The sequence below is a fragment of the Parasteatoda tepidariorum genome, chromosome 8, assembly GCF_982258835.1.
Source record: "Parasteatoda tepidariorum strain Cologne lab strain chromosome 8, Ptep-v5.0, whole genome shotgun sequence".
Taxonomy (NCBI): Eukaryota; Metazoa; Arthropoda; class Arachnida; order Araneae; family Theridiidae; genus Parasteatoda; species Parasteatoda tepidariorum.
In genome coordinates, this window is record NC_141762.1 from 35,574,104 (window position 1) to 35,589,080 (window position 14,977).

Consider the following 14,977-nt stretch of genomic DNA (forward strand, 5'->3'; position numbering starts at 1 on the left):
ATTAGTATCGAGCAACAATGTTGCCATTTTAACAATAGTTTATTAATAATAGTTTATTAACAATAGTTTATAATTAAGCGAAAAAATCTGGAGAGCACTGGTGATGAAACCCCAATATGCATTTTCCACTGCATGTTGGGAATTAAATATTTTTCCTTGCAAAAAATTGCCCAAGGTTCGGAAAAAATGGTAACCAGTTGGCGCGAGTACAGTGGGTGACAAAGGGTTTCCAGGCCCAGTTCCTGTAGTTTAAGTAACGACGATCTTGCAACGTGTAGTCGAGCATTGTCCTGCATGAGGATTGGTCTGTTCCTGTTGACTAATCTCTGCTGCTTAATTTGAAGCTGCCTCGTCATTTCTTCAAACTGCTCACGGTAGAAGTCCGCCGTTACTGTTTATCCACCTTGCTCTCAGGCCACCCGCGGGGTTCATTTTGAAAATCAAAATCTCCAGATAGGAATTTTATGAACCATCGATGGACTGTACGTTCGTTAGCTACATCCTTGCCAAGCACTTCATTAATATTTCGGCTTGTGTGCGCTTCATTAGTTCCACGATGGAACTTATATTCAAAAATAACTCGCATTTTTGTCTTATCTATGGCTTACAATATTTAACCTCCATACGACAATATGATAGGCTATAAAAAAACAAAAACGTGCACCTGTAAGCCAGATGGCGCACCTTCTCGATGCAAATAAATTAAGGGGAATCGAAATGAAATATCGGAGGCATCTGGTATCAAACTTAAGGCTTTAGGTAATCGGACATTTCATACTTAATGACCCAATATATATATATATGGTATGACTTGCCGAATTGTCCAAAATCTGAAAAAACTCTTTAAGCTTGGGATAAATACATTTAATTTTGGGCAACTAGCTTAGACATAGTTAGTGGTTTAAGTAAAAGAAAATCAGGATGTTCCAAAGCAGTCCAGATTTTCAAGATTATAATATGTATACTATATCTATATCATGTCACTTTTTCAGTACTAATTGTTTGTCATGCTTATCTTGTTCTCTGAAATTAATTTAAAAGTAAAAAAAAAAAATTTTAGGTATTAGAAACAGAAAAAGATAAAAAAGAAGAGCTTCTTGAAGAAATAGATAGCGCAAAAAAAGAAGCTGAAAAAAGCAAGGTAATTTTTTTGAAAATTAATTTTTATTTAATTTTCCATTTTTATTTGCTGTTTATTTATTTGCTAGTATCTAGGTATCTTATTAATAGAAAAAACAAACATTTTATTGTAATAATATTTTGATTGATAAAGTAATATCTACCTACTCCTAATGAATGCCTGCTTTCTTTCATTGTTAACCGTTTTGTTATGACTGTTTATAGTTAAACTTTTCGTGATGACTGTTCATTGTTAACCCTTTTGTGACATCTCCCTAGGAGAGTGTACCATCTCAATTTCTCCTTCACTGCCACATATTTGTGACAGTGCTCTGAAATGTTCTAAAAACTATAATTTTTAACACTAGATGGCATTGTATATCCATCAGATTTGAGATACATGTAGGTTTGGCTTTCTACTGAAAGTGAGAGACATATGACTCGCATGCACATGGTGCTTAATTATCTAAACATATCAGAGCAAAAAGAATGTTTCCTAATTCTTTCCTAGTTCTTGCTTTATGGTGGCTTTTTAAAATGAGAGCATATAGAATTTGTTTATAGTAATAGGGAGAGTTTTATTTTCTCTATAGTGTATATTTGGGTTTGCAGTACAGTTTTCGATTGATAATTAGAACTTGAAGATGTAAAATTGCTCTGTTCCTTTGCAGTGTTAAAGCATCAAAAATATTTTACTCAACTTAAAATAGCAAAATTATACAAAAATTTATTTAAATAAGAAAAAACTTAAGTAAATACATTATATGTAAATAAGTAATATATACCATATATGTCCTTTATCTACTTTACAGTACATTATTAAAGAACAAGTTCACATTTTGGCATTTTAATAGATTTAGGCTTAATAGCAAAAAATCCCTCAGACCTGGACTGGCGCTCAGAAATGAGACAACTGGCCTCAGAGATAAGTGCTATATGTATGTATATAATATATATTGAACAAGGGTTAGTTGTTTAATCTAATTTATGCAGAGCAAAAGTCATCACCATGAATAATATTACTGTTACAGAACTTTTTGTTTTCTTTTAGACTCTAAATAAGTGTGTGAATGATATTAAATGCATTGCATAATAAATACATAACATAATTACGGTTTAATAATTGCAAAACTTTAATACATGTAACAAAAATGTAAAATGCTGTGTAATAAAGTAATATTTAGAAACGATAACCTGGATATTTGTTTTATGTATTTAAATTTGAATAATTATCAAAATCAAATACATGATAGTGGCAGTTATTAATATTAAAAAGAGATGATAAATAAATACTGGTTAATAAGGGATAAATTAATAAAGCAGATAAGTACTATTAAATGGAAATGAATACATAATATTCATATCCTAATTTTAACAAAGATTTTTATTTGTTTACAAGTATAGCATGGGACTTTTCTATCCAATGAGATGACAAAAAAGCAGGACCATGTTCATTACTTTATAAAAGAAAATTAAACATGTCAATTTTAAACCAAGTGACATGTGCTGTTTAGCCATTTCTAGCTTTTGTGTCAATTAACTTCAACTAACCAGCTAGCAGCAGGAAATGGCAAGATGACAATTGTCTTCTAATGATGCATTTAGCTATGTATATTATTTTTAATGTATTAAACAAAAATTTGCTTATTTTAGTTTTTAATTTGTTATAAAAGATTTCATTATATTTTAGAATAAACATGATGAAATAACACTTGAACATGACAAATTTAAACAAGAAAAAGCTGAGATCGAGGAGAAAATTGTTACAGAAAGGAAATCTTATTCTGAATTGGATGTTCAGTCAGATACATGTGCTGGCAAAGTTCGAAGTTGTAAGGTACGTCGTAAGACAGGTTCTCAAATTCTTCTAAAGTTGTGGCAGCCTTACAAGGTTAAAATCATTTCATAGCATACTTGACATATTATTTGTTACAGGGCAAACCTGTCATACATACAATTTTTTTGACACACTCTTTTATTTGACACACACTTCACCCCACTCTTGTTATATAATTTTTGTCTTGCTGCTACCCCATCATATAATTTTTGCTTTATGGTACCCCTGTGGTGTAATTTTTATCTTACTGTTCCCTGTCATATAATTTTTATTAATTACAACCAATATATGTTTTATGTATATAAACAATTACTTACTCTGGAAACAGGGAAAACCAATGATTCATTTGAAAGTGCTACTATAAAAGTTTGAATTCTCAAAGTAACCTCAACTCTGGAATTTTTTGGGCAACTAGCAGTATCTTTCGTTATATTCATTCAATCAATATGGCATCACGATATGTGAACACAAAATGTTTCATTTTAATTATTAGTTTCAGTTTTCTTAAAAATTTTAAAACTTATGGTCTATAAGCATTTTTGAAGACTTATTCCTATCTCTCTAAAGACAGTAATAAAAATTTATAATGTAATGCTTTAATAGAAATCATAAAAATGATTTTTGTTTTGTGTATGAAAAGGCTTAAAACAGTGAATAGTTTTAGCTTAAAAACTTTTTTTTTTGTATTTAGATTTAAATTTTTAATTCATATAAATATCTATATAAATGTTTAAATTATTATTAAAACTATTTTTGTCTTATTTGTATTTTTTAATTTTAATCATGAAATTATTTAGAGTTTTCTAGTTTTATTCATAAAATTAGGGTTTGTCTGGAGAGTGATCAGCTGGAAGTATATGATCAGAATGTAAACATAGTTTGTTTTAAAATCCACTCAAATACTTTAAAAGGACTCTATACCGCAGGAGAAACTTTTCGTCGTAAATTCTCTTACACCTCCATTACTGTTTTAAAATTTAAAGAAAAGAAAAAGTGAGTTCAGGCAAGCCTAGAATAAGCCATGAAGTTTCAATTGCTGGAGAAAAAAAAATTAAAAATGTGAAAGTTTTATATCAAAAGCTTCCGCTATTTAATCATTTCCCTAATAGTGCAATTCCACCATTTTGGAATGTCATGGTTGTAGACTTTAAAAGTATAATTTAGATTTTTAAAAAATTAAGCAGTTCTAATAATTTTTGATAAAACTGAACTTAGTGCAATTTACACTCACTTCAATTTTTTATAACCTTTCTTAGACGAAATTTTTTTTTTTTTTTTTAATAATTAAGAACTGATACTTATGGATTTAACAGCACAATATCTGGTCCATAATAGCTAATTTTAAATTTTGGAAAAATTGTTAAACTTCTAACCATTTTTAAAATTTGGAGTGAGTGTAAATTACACCCAGACTTAATTTTAAAAAAATTATTAGAACTGATTGAATTTTTTAACTGAGTTATAAGCTTTTGAAGTCTGCTAATATGGCATTTGTAAATTGTAGAACTGCCCCATGGTTGTTTTACTGTTAAAATCCTAGTTTTCACCATGTCATGATAAATACAACCCCACCCAAGCTTATTTGATTTACTTTCTGTTTATTTATTTATCTATTTTCCTAAACTTCTTATTTTTTTTCCTTTATGAAGGGAGAAGTAGAACTATATAAGAGGGAGGAAAAGAAATTACTAGCAGATATTCGTGATATAGAAGCAACTATAAATGAACATCAGAGAAAGTAGGTGTTTATTAAAATTTTTTATTTAATTTTAAGTTACATTATTAATTTAACTGTGATTTAGAATAAGTGTTTATTTGTTTTCCATAAGTTTCAAGGACTATTTTTCATAGCTGATTTTTCTTTTCTCTAACAGTAGGGCAGAATGATGCACCGTGGACCGTGTCTTTTAAATATAAATTTATTACTCTGAATCATTTAACTTATTTGTTATTACATGCCATTTAAATGCATGTTATAAATTAATAAAAAACTCATAATATCCCTCAATATACCTTGATTTACTTTAAAATATGTAATTTTTTAAGATTAAAAGACAAACAATTTTTTTGCTAAATGTTTATAGAAATAACAGATTTTCAAAATAACATAATAGAATTTTGTTTTTGAATAAAATTAGATGTATTAAGATACTTTTTGAAAAACAAATACATTAGGTCTACAATTTTAGAAAGAAATGAAAGAATATTCAGAAATAAATAATACATATAAAAGTACCATCATCATCATTGTTAGCCAGACAGCCCAATGTGGGCCAATGCCTTCCTCTGAAGATTTATAGTTGATCTCCAATTCTTTTCATTAATTGCAAGAAAATCAGACTCCACCAAATCGGCCCGTCTTAACCGTGGCCTTCGCGCTTTCTTGTTCTAGTGGGTCTAAAAAGCAATATCTTTTTTATTGTATTGACTCATTCCTATCACATGGGCCATCCAATTCATTTCATTTATTTTTATGTATTTAATAATATCAAGTTGCTTATAAATCTTGTGCAGTTCAAAGTTAAATCTCCTTCTCCAATTATTTTTTTCATTTACACCACCAAGTATACTCCACAAAATCTTTCTCTCAAATATTGCGACTCAATTTTCCTCCAGTTTTGTCGTTATCCAAGCTTAAGGGGACGCGGTACCTTTTCTTTCAAATCTTTTATTATTAACCTTGGTAACAATTTATTGATTGAAATATATTCTTAAGGATTATGAAGAACGTATCCTAAATTCAGAAATGTGAAAAAAAAAATTTTTTTCATTTTTTTAAAAAAATTTCAAAAATTTCAACTATTTTTTAAAACACTACTCCTCTCTCAATTTTCCTTATTTTTCCATGAAACTTTCACAATATCATCATTGAAAGGTGCTTAAAAGGAAATGGTATTCATTTTACAGAGAGATGTTTAGAAATTTTGAAAAAGATTATTTTCTGAGGCAATGTATCGTAATAGCATAAAAATTCAAAAATTTCAAGTTCGACAATTTTTAAAAAAAAAACTTTCAAACTGATTAAAAAATCCATACCATTTTTCAATCCTCATAGTATCACAAACATGTGTATCAAATATCTAAGCATTTCAAGCAATAGTAAAAAAGCCTTAGGCTTTTATAGAAAGCGGAAATTTAGAAAAATTGGTTTTGAGAAAAATGGGTTTAAAGTTTTTATTAGCCACAAAACATTGTAAAAACACAATTAAATAATTCAAAATATTTCTTTATAAGAACTTCATACACTCATAAATAACTTCTAAAAGGTATTTAGCATAATAGTAAAATATGATATTACAAATGTTTCATATTGTGTTAGCTACTCATGTAAAAAATAAATTTAATAAAAGTGGTAAAAAATTGAATTTGATAGTTTTCAAACAAAAACCTAGATCATAAACTTTGGTATGCATATTAATCATTAAAATATTTTCATATGAGATAATAAGAACATAATGAAAGAAAAAGAACTCATGCTGTACAGTAAAAAATTCACATAATTTTTTTTAAAAGTAAGTTCATGCATTTCTACTCTAGAAATTGTGTTCGCAAAACAAAGGTTCAAAAACAACCACCTCCATACACAAGACCTTCCTTTTTTTTATTTTTGGAATCGCTACGTAGGCAAGCAATTTTTAGTTTCTTGCGGGCGATTCTAGTTGTCAGATTGCTTTTACGTTTCCGTTGTTTTGCACGCCTATAGTCTCTTGTTGCTGCGATTTTGGCAGCCTCCAAACCCATTTCAATAAATGTTGCAGCTTGAGTTTCTTTTAGTGAATGCAGTGTACCCATATTAAACTCACTCACAGCACTAGACACTGCAAGCTTAACACGTTCAGAAGTGGCAGCTGTCTCTTTGGAGCATTTGCTCCAAATAACACTGTGTAAACTTTCGTTTGCATTTTGCGTTAAGCACCTCTCACATCGCTTCAGAAGTTCATCTGCGGCCAAGCGTTGATATACCGGCATTATTTTCGGTAGAATCTTAGGGTTTATAGGTGTACCTATATGAATTTTATGCGAGCCTGGTATATCACCTTTAGCCACAGCTTTCTGATAAAAGCACCATGAGGCAATGCCTTTTGGACACTTGAAATGCATTGGATTTGCATCAGTGGAAATATTGTGGTAGAGTGTTGCATAAATGTCAGATTTCATGCCACTTACATTATTTTTGTTACGCATTATGGCACTCTGATAATACTGTGTAAGCTTTTTTATTGTTGTTTCTTTTAAACTACCGTGAGACTTGCCACCTAATGTTTCCCCTCTGGCCTTATACTCTTTTACAACATTTCGCAGTCCTGTGCCTAAGCGCTTGCTGACATGATTCACACACTCTTCTTTTAATACATCAACATTTGGGCCATACACTTTTATATCGTTCAAATGTTTGTGGGTTTTTGCATCGCCATCCGATAATAATGTCATATATCTAAATCCCCAGGACTCAGATCTTGACCACAATATCTCAGCTGCTTTCATTTCCATTGCACCGGAAGAACCTGAATGATTTATCTGGCACTCATGTTTGTGCCCTTCGTACCAAACAGCAAACTCTGGCGAATCTCCATCCAGATCCTTTTTCGCGCTTGAACAATACGTGCAAAATTTGCTCATAATTTCATAGTCTATCACATATCCAGTTAAAATGTCTATAACGCAACCTACGCCAATTGCAGAAGTATGACCTCTTGTCAACCATGTTCCGTCAAACGACACCGATAAATCAACTGCAGTTGAATTATCATCACTTTCCGATAATTGTTTATATGCTTTTTTCACTTTTCCATGGATAGATAAAAGTGAATTTCTTGTGGCAAATTCATTAATGTTTGCTACATATTTTTTTATGCCAGAAAAGGTTCTACTAGAGATGAGGGGCATGTTTAAAAACATGCAGAACTTTTCGACAGCTCCATGACCACCACTTATGTCAAGAAAAGCTTGAACTGCACGTATGTTTACATCAAAATGTGATGATTTGCCATTGGTAGACGGAATTCTTTTGCTAGTATATATGTTAGGGCGCTTTTTCATTACACGACACGATACCGACAAAATCGGACGACAAATGTGTGAACGACAATGTCGTTGCCGGATCGTTTAAGCAACTGTTTTCTCACTTGTCCGATATCGTTAGTCCGAGAAGTAGAAATTCTTGTTCATTCAATGTTTTGAGCTTGAGTGTGTAGAGACATAAAATTTAAATAATTTATTTGAACGTGTTTCGAAAAATTATAAGTTTTAGTTTTGAATTCGTTTTGGCAACGGAGTTAGATACATAATAAATGTTGTTGTGTTCTAAAATGTTTAAGAAATAAAATATGTTATTTTTTGATAAAATTATTGGTAGTATCGTAAATTGGCGTTCATTTAATTTAGTTGGCACAAAGACCCAACAAGTGAGCAGTTGCTTGTGTTCTGTTGTGATTTTTTTCTGCAAACTTTAAATATGCCGGATGATAATCGTCGTCTCAAACTTCTTACTTTATTTTAGAAGAAAAAAGCTAGCAGTGCAGAAACGTTTTTGGGTACACGAAATGGTACTTACGTATTAACGCCACAGCAGCTACAGATTTGGCGGTTTTCAAGTGCCGCCAATCTACACTTAAAATTATGTCTGTAATCACTTAACATTACTTAAATTCTTTAAATGTTTTAAAGTATTAACGTTTTTTTCAAATCGAATTAAAATATTAGTTTCATTTAGAATAATCTTTTTAGATGATTTTTTAAATGAGTTTTATCAAATTTATCTTATGAAGCCGTTCTATCATGTTTCAAAAAAATGTTTCAGTTGAATCAGGGAACAGACTTTATATTATTCAATCAAGCATAAACCAGTTGTTAGATCGAGTTCTGTTTGAAATACATAAGGGTCTTTATTTGCCTTTTTACTCATTACTATCAAACCATTACTATTATAAAAAATACCATCCCTTCATTAAAGCATATAATGAATTTATAAAAATTTCCAATGAAACTTTTATGATTGTTTACGTCTTTCAACCTCATTATAATGTAAAAAATACAACTTCATGAAATTAAAAATTTATAACCAGACATGAGAATAAATTATATAAAACTTTTATTTTCGAATTTTACATTTGACATGATCTAATAAAATATTAAAATTGATTAAAAGAATAAAATAATGATATCAAAAGAGGAGATAAAACAGGAAGGATACACAACAACTAATAAAATCGCCACGATTTGAGGAGAAATTTTCTTGCCTAACCGACATTTGATTCCGACAAACGTTATCGTCTTGTCGGATACGACATAATTGCTATCGTATCGGTGAGTGAAAAAGCGCTCCGTTGCTGCCCATGTATTTTACTTGACCCTATGTCGTTCGCCGACAATCGGATCCGTTTTGTCGTTATAGTGTCGTGTAATGAAAAAGCGCCCTTAGTGTCAGATAATGCACAACTTTTACAAATAACTTTTAATTGGTGAGAAAAACCATACTTCTCTCCCAACTCAATATCTAGAGTGGATTTTTTACAACAGCTACATAGAACAGCATTAAAAAGATTTTTCAAGGTATCTACACTAATAAATATGTATTTTGTAGAATCAGTAATTTCAGAGCACACAGTTTTGTCGTAGCCAACATCTGAAATTCTTGAAAGCTTAGAAATATTTGGAGATTCAGCAGCTTTGTCAACAAACGCATTAGTTTCACTTTCACATTCTGCAAGATCCCATCGTTTCTGAATGTTGGATTTGTTAGCCTTTGAACTTCGTTTCAAACGTGGCATGGTAGAAACAATCAAGATTCTCAGAAATTGAATTATAAAACACAATTACTTTGATAGAAAAATGTTTAAAGCAAAAATATAATAAGTAATCTTGATAAAGCAAGCTTTTTTCGAAAGCGAAACTAGATTTTGACTAAAATCTAATAATAATATAAAATTCGATACCAGAGATAAAATGCTGAGAAAAATATAAACAAACAATTCTAGATACAACTGATCCACTTCACTTCAATTCATTTTTATATATCAGCCGTAGATTTAATAAAAATAACTAAGGACAAAATGCTTCTGCTCGCCTCAGAAAAACTGATTTTGAGGACAACTTGTGAAAAATTCAATATCTAAATAATTATTGGTCGTAGAGGTCTAAAATTTTGTGAGTAGGTTGAAAACAGTACAAAGAACAATTCTAGCTAAAAAAATTGATTTTGATATTTTGATCGATTTTAGCCAAATTGTATATGTCAAGACCGGCCGGAGTTTTGTAAATTAAGAAATTTGTTTTTCTGGAAAGAAACCTAGATTTCATAAATCTTCTTTGCCCGTAGACAGCCCTATTTGCCTGATAGAGTCGGTTTCTTAATTTAGGAAACACATTCTGTTTTTTATTTTATTTTATGACCGCCGTTGAACAGTCGACACAATTTTTGGGTTTACGACTACAAATGTTCAACGCCGTAGCCTTGTAATTTTGAACCAATCCAGAAGACGAGGAAACTCCTGGATCGGTACCCCCAGAGGTATTGATTTGTTATGGGAACATGGAGGACTTTGAGACTCGGCAGATTTAACGTGCATCAGTCACCACAAAACACATTCTGTTATCAAAATCTTTCTCTCAAATATTGCGACTCAATTTTCCTCCAGTTTTGTCGTTATCCAAGCTTAAGAAGTATATGTCAAGACCAGCCGGAGTTTTGTAAATTAAGAACTTTGTTTTTCTGGAAAGAAACCTAGATTTCATAAATCTTCTTAGCCCGTAGACAGCCCTATTTGCCTGATAGAGTCGGTTTCTTAATTTAGGAAACACATTCTGTTATCAATATTAATAATTGATCTGAAGTAAGTAAAACTCCTTACTGTTCCAATCTATGAAAATCTATTTCAAAACAGGGGTCTGGGAAATAAAAGTGCCCTAACAGCAAAATAACTTGAGCTCTCATTGGACCAATATTTATGAAACTCGGTCCAATAACAGGGGTGATTGTGTTCCGGGTGTACCCCTGAATTCTGGGTTTTTCGCATTATTCCTCCAGGTCTGGAAACTAGTAGCAAGGCCTGTGATTTTTTTTTTTCGCAGAAATCCGAGCATCTCAAGACCGTTAATTTGCAGATTTCCACGAACCAGAACTTGTAATCCGATGAAATTTTCACTGCAATTTCACATTTAGAGTAAGAATTACGTTCTACAATCTAGAATTAAAATTTTTAAACCTTCACTAAATTGCGTTAACAAGATTTTTTCAAACACGTGTCTCTTCTGCAATTATACATTTTTGGTTTGTCGACTTTTCATAGTTTTAAATGTTTGAAACTATGCCAGAATCCTCTAATATTGAGATTCATAATCACACAATTTTAATATCTAGCATCGATTTTCGTATTTACCTAAGTTAAAAGTTATTCACTGTGAATCGTAATCATGTGATTTTAAAATTGAACATTGCGGTTCATATTCAAATGAGTTTAAAATCTTGTTTCGCTATTCCTAGACACTGGATCTTAAACATTGTGTGTATCACGATTCAAAAATCCAATAATGCTATTTGTGTTTTAACATTCTTAAAATCCACCATAGTGATTCATATTCATGCGATTTTCAGATCCTATAGTTTGATTCTTCGTAAGAATGTGTCCTTAAATTAGTTACTATAAAATTTTGATATTCTTTATTAATAAGTAATCTAATTATTAAAAAATTATATTAACTAGGAATAGTATATAAATTGATATCTTACGTAGTTTTTACACATAAAATTTTCAGGGTTTTTCAGTTTGTGTCACAATTACCCCTGCAAAAAGGACCAAGCTTATTATAAAATGGAAGACTCATTTTTTACTCAACAATTTACTAAAATATTTAGTGTCAGCTATAATGTTTTGAGGGCGGTAGAGGTTTTTAAGCAAGTTGGAATTGGAGTTGTAACCATTTTTATTCATGTTAGTTACATTGACATTGATTTTTGCAATTCAATTAATGTTATAAAATGGATATTTAATTTGCATGAACTCACATCCTTAAAAAATGCATAAACTTTTTTTTTCATTTTTTTTTAAATTTAAGTTGATTTAAATTTATATGAGTATCTTTTATGTTTTCTTTTCCTTAAATTAATGGAACAATTTCCATTCATTATCAAACAATTAGACTGTATAGATCAACTACACAATCTGTATGTTAAATAATCTCCATAAAATTATGTTCTTTATTCCATTAGTATACACATAAAAATTATTTTATATTTCAGTATTATTAAAATTAAATTAAATTTTGGTCAAGTTTTTAATTTATACTTCAATAACTTTTTATTGAGGTTGGATTTTCTGTAATAATTCATAGTTAATATTATATGTATTTGAATTTTACGTTCTATTCTGTTTCCATCAAGGAAAGATTACCAAGCTATCGTGGCACCAGTAATTATATTTAATTATTGGATTTATACTTTAAACACTTTTTACCACAATACCAATAATACCTTTTACCAAAATTTTAAAATTGTCAGTGGTAAAGATTCTAATTTAATATTTTTTTGCAGTTGTCAAAAGTGGAATAGTAAAAAATGTTTTAGATCATTGTGGGAATGAGCTTATTTTTTTAGTTAATCATAAGCTCACACATTTACTTCATTTTTAAACTATTTTTATTAAAAACATTTATATTTTCTCAAATTAATTAAAATAAAAATGACCTAAAATGATCATTAATAATTTTTTTCTAAAAAAATTTTCTGCTCTAAAAATTTTTTTTAAAGAAAATGCAAATAGGTAGTAAATATTTTTGAATGAGAAACTAAAAATCAATTGTAAATAAAAGAAATGCTGCTTACCATATTTCGTACAGTTACGATTTAAGTAATTTAAATAAATAAGGGAATGAATCACTACATAAGATATATCGTAAAGTTACGATTTAAGTAATTTAAATAAATAAGGGAATGAATCACTACATAAGATATATCGTAAAGTTACGATTTAAGTAATTTAAATAAATAAGGGAATGGATCATTACATAAAAAAGGTGAACAACAGTCATCGCAGGAATTACATAAAAGGATAAATAGAAGATCGTATGGTTTAAAAAAACATGAGTCCAAATGAGTTACCTGATCCTTCGTTCCAGAAGGATCTCCAGATTCAGTTGCTGGTCAATTGCTGTTGAAATTGAATCATAGAGGACACATGGTTTAAATTACTAACTTCACTTTATTTCGTAGATATCACTGCTAAAGGTTCATTGATGGAGATGGCTCTTTTTCAGATGGCATTCAATCGCCGACGTGTAACATGAACTTTATATCATATTTTTGAATCAGATGAGATTTCCTTCTTTTTAAAAGGGAAATTCGAGAATCGACTTGTAAACATCAGGATCATCGTAGATTTAGTGACTGCTACTATGAAAACTCGCCAACTATTGGCTACAAGGAACACGTGTTGAGCATCTTAATTTGCTAACTTTCAAATTGAAATAAAATGTAATTTATCTTTAAATTCATTTGATAAACTTTAATTTAAATATATTTGCATTTTGTACTTGTGAGAAAAAGGGTGAAGGGTCAGCTATTCAACTGGAAGGCGAGCGCCTAAAAGTTTTAAAGAAATGAGAGCGTTGTTTCTCTCATACCGTGGCTTCTTCAACTGACGCCAAGAAGGCATGCAGAAAGGAGCAAAGTGCTACTCTGTTAGAGTTAAGGTGGGAATCATCGATATGGAAAAATCAATTGATCACTTTAAATTTAGTGGAAGGCTATTGTGGAACAAAAACTGAAAAAACTATTGAGTTGAATATCGCCGCACGTGTGATGTAGCAACATCACACCATGTTTTTAATAGTGTAAAAACTTGCAATGGAAGTTGAGGTTACTTTTAAGCACTGGTGAGACTCATTTGGAAACAATTTATTTATTTTTAAAAATCTGATGCTTAAAATAAAGTATTGACTTAATTCTTACACATCATTTTAGGTCTTAAATCAAATTCTTTTTGCAGAACAAATATCAGGATCAGAAAACTGAACATCATTATTTGAAACTCTTACAAAAAACTATCATATTCAGGAAAACACTGTTTTACTTATAAATTAAGCTTAAAATAAAATTTCATGTTAACAAATCTTTGAATTGTTTGTTCAAAAACATTATTTTTGTTTCTACTTATATCTAACATGCGTTAATTTAACACGTGTTAATTTGGGAGCTCTATTTCTACACCAGATACATGCAAAAGCCATAATTTAAGCTTAAAAGTAGGGCTCTACCTATACATGGGAGCGACCTTTATATAAAGAAAATTATTAATATGAAATGCCACGTCTTGCCGTTTAAAAAAAATAATTTGGTTGATATCTTTCTACACTGTAGCACAGTTTAGTACTAAAAAAATTATTAGCACTTAATTTGAATCATCATCAGCATTGGCACGACAGCTCTTTGTGAGCCTGGGCCTTCCTCAGAAGCTTTTCCCATTCTGCCCTTCTCCCAGCACTTAATTTGAATACTGTACTTGATTTTGAGTACCTATCTAATTTTGCTTTTCTAATTGTTACCGATTCATAATATTTTTTCTTTCACAGAGATCAAACTGATTATGAAAATGAAAAACGTCAAAGAAATGAAGAAATTCAAAAACTAGAAGAAAAACTTTCAAATGTTGATATTCAAAAAGATGAATTAGAAACAGAACAATTTCGTTTCATACAAGAGCAAAGCTCGCAAGAACAGGAACTTCAAAGATTGAAGTAAATTATTTTATTTCATTTTTGCTAAATTGCTTTTATTTTTAAACGCTTATCACCTTTTTGCCATCTGTAGAATTAATGTTTACTTAAATCCCTTTGTACCTTTTAGTGCATAGGGCATACAACCGTCTTCCGTATGCTTTTTGGTCTCTGGTTGCCTCTTATTCACTAAATAATGCCTTCTTAGTCTTCTTACATTTATCTTTGAAATGTCATTCTAGAGCTTTCCCTCTTTCATCTATCATCAGAAGCTCAGGACAGTGAATGAAGTGTTATTTTCTTTCTTAACAA

General features: G+C 30.3%; 2 protein-coding genes across 5 annotated transcripts in view; one reads left to right on the forward strand and one right to left on the reverse strand.

Moving 5' to 3' along the window:
• LOC107440428 (structural maintenance of chromosomes protein 6) overlaps nucleotides 1-14,977 on the forward strand; it is a 74,641-nt gene that overhangs the window by 18,136 nt on the left and 41,528 nt on the right. For all 4 annotated transcript variants that reach the window (XM_087150106.1, XM_087150109.1, XM_087150107.1 and 1 more), the window contains exons 10-13: nucleotides 1,061-1,141; nucleotides 2,810-2,956; nucleotides 4,606-4,694; nucleotides 14,522-14,686. In XM_087150106.1, coding sequence (XP_087006232.1) covers nucleotides 1,061-1,141; nucleotides 2,810-2,956; nucleotides 4,606-4,694; nucleotides 14,522-14,686 — 482 coding nt within the window. The remainder of the gene's footprint in view (nucleotides 1-1,060; nucleotides 1,142-2,809; nucleotides 2,957-4,605; nucleotides 4,695-14,521; nucleotides 14,687-14,977) is intronic.
• LOC147806060 (uncharacterized) lies at nucleotides 6,376-7,996 on the reverse strand. The gene has a single exon (XM_087149363.1). It carries the CDS (start codon nucleotides 7,994-7,996, stop codon nucleotides 6,518-6,520), a length of 1,479 nt encoding a protein of 492 aa, XP_087005489.1. The 3' UTR covers nucleotides 6,376-6,517.

Excerpts from the sequence above, each read along its gene's own strand:
- LOC147806060 (XM_087149363.1), bottom strand. The coding sequence starts at position 7,996 with ATGAAAAAGCGCCCTAACATATATACTAGCAAAAGAATTCCGTCTACC.